General features: G+C 38.8%; 1 protein-coding gene across 1 annotated transcript; it reads right to left on the reverse strand.

Annotated features, from left to right (window-relative positions):
* Positions 1-501: 501 nt before the first annotated feature.
* On the reverse strand, positions 502-906 carry LOC117281441 (uncharacterized). Its single transcript, XM_033661289.2, has one exon. The coding sequence runs from the start codon at positions 904-906 to the stop codon at positions 502-504; it is 405 nt and encodes a 134-aa protein (XP_033517180.2).
* Positions 907-1,278: the final 372 nt, after the last annotated feature.

Below are 1,278 nucleotides of genomic sequence, written 5' to 3' on the forward strand. Positions count from 1 at the left end.
TGATTTAATTTATGGCCTTAACCTAGAAGCTCGTGGGAGTATTTTGTACTTTCTACTGCCCATCCTTTCCGCGAGCTTGAGCACCTTTGAAATTTTAACATTTTCTTCAAGGGTTTCTTTAAGGTTCTAACTATGCTCTTTTGGTATATATCTTCTTTCCTTGTGTATCCTTGTATATGCATAGTCCTCCCAGTGTTAGAGCATTGAATCATGAGATCTCGAACACTAGATCAACTCCTTACTTTTGGTCCTTTTCGTGAAAAAGGAAATACACACGGGACTTGGAGGTAATCTTTTAGATGATGACTGCATAACCTTTTTACCATTAGAAATATTGTAACCTAGACCGGGAATAATTAAATATTATGCGCGTATTTCTGGTCTAATATCATCATTTGGTACGGGCCAGCTTTTTGCCTATCATCTAAAATGGTTAGTAAAATTTAAATGAACAAATAAAATTGAACTTGCATGATACCTGACCGTGGATATTAACCTCTTTTAGAAGTAATACTTCTTCAAATGGACTGCATTCCAGTGTGATGGTAACACCTTGTCGCCCATGGTTTCCAATTCATATACTCCTTTTCCAGCAATGCCTCTAACCCTATATGGGCCTTCCCAATTTGGACTCAACTTCCCTGCATTCGCCTCTTTTGTTGACCAGAACACCTTTTTGAGGACGAAGCCCCCAATTTTGAAGTACCTAAGGTTTGCCTTCCTGTTATAGTGTCGCTCAATCATATGCTTTTGAGAAGCCATCCGAATTAATGTTGATTCTCTCCTTTCTTCCGTCAAATCCAAATTTACTCGTAGCTCCTCGTCATTTGTTGCCTTACTAGTATGTATGTATCTCGTGCTTGGTTTGGCTATCTCCATTTGAATTAGAGCTTCAGTTCCATACATAAGTGAAAATGGGGTTTCTCCTGTGGTAGTCTTTGTCGTTGTTCGGTAAGCCCATAACACACATGGTAGTACTTCTCGTCGTTTGCCTTTTGAATCCTCCAATCATTCTTTTAAGTTGTTGATAATAACCTTATTTGTCGACTCAACTTGTCTGTTAGCCACTGGGTGGTAAGGTGCAGAAGTGATCCGTTTAATCTGCCAGCTTTGGAAAAAGTCAGTGACTTTCGCACCTATGAGTTGCGGTCCATTATCACAAATGATCTCCTTTGGGACTCCAAATTGACATATTATATTTCTCCAAATAAAATCCATAACTTTCTTTTCTCGCACGTGTTTAAAGGCACCTGCTTCTACCCATTTTGAGAAATAATT

Source organism: Nicotiana tomentosiformis, chromosome 1 (genome assembly GCF_000390325.3).
Source record: "Nicotiana tomentosiformis chromosome 1, ASM39032v3, whole genome shotgun sequence".
NCBI lineage: Eukaryota > Viridiplantae > Streptophyta > Magnoliopsida > Solanales > Solanaceae > Nicotiana > Nicotiana tomentosiformis.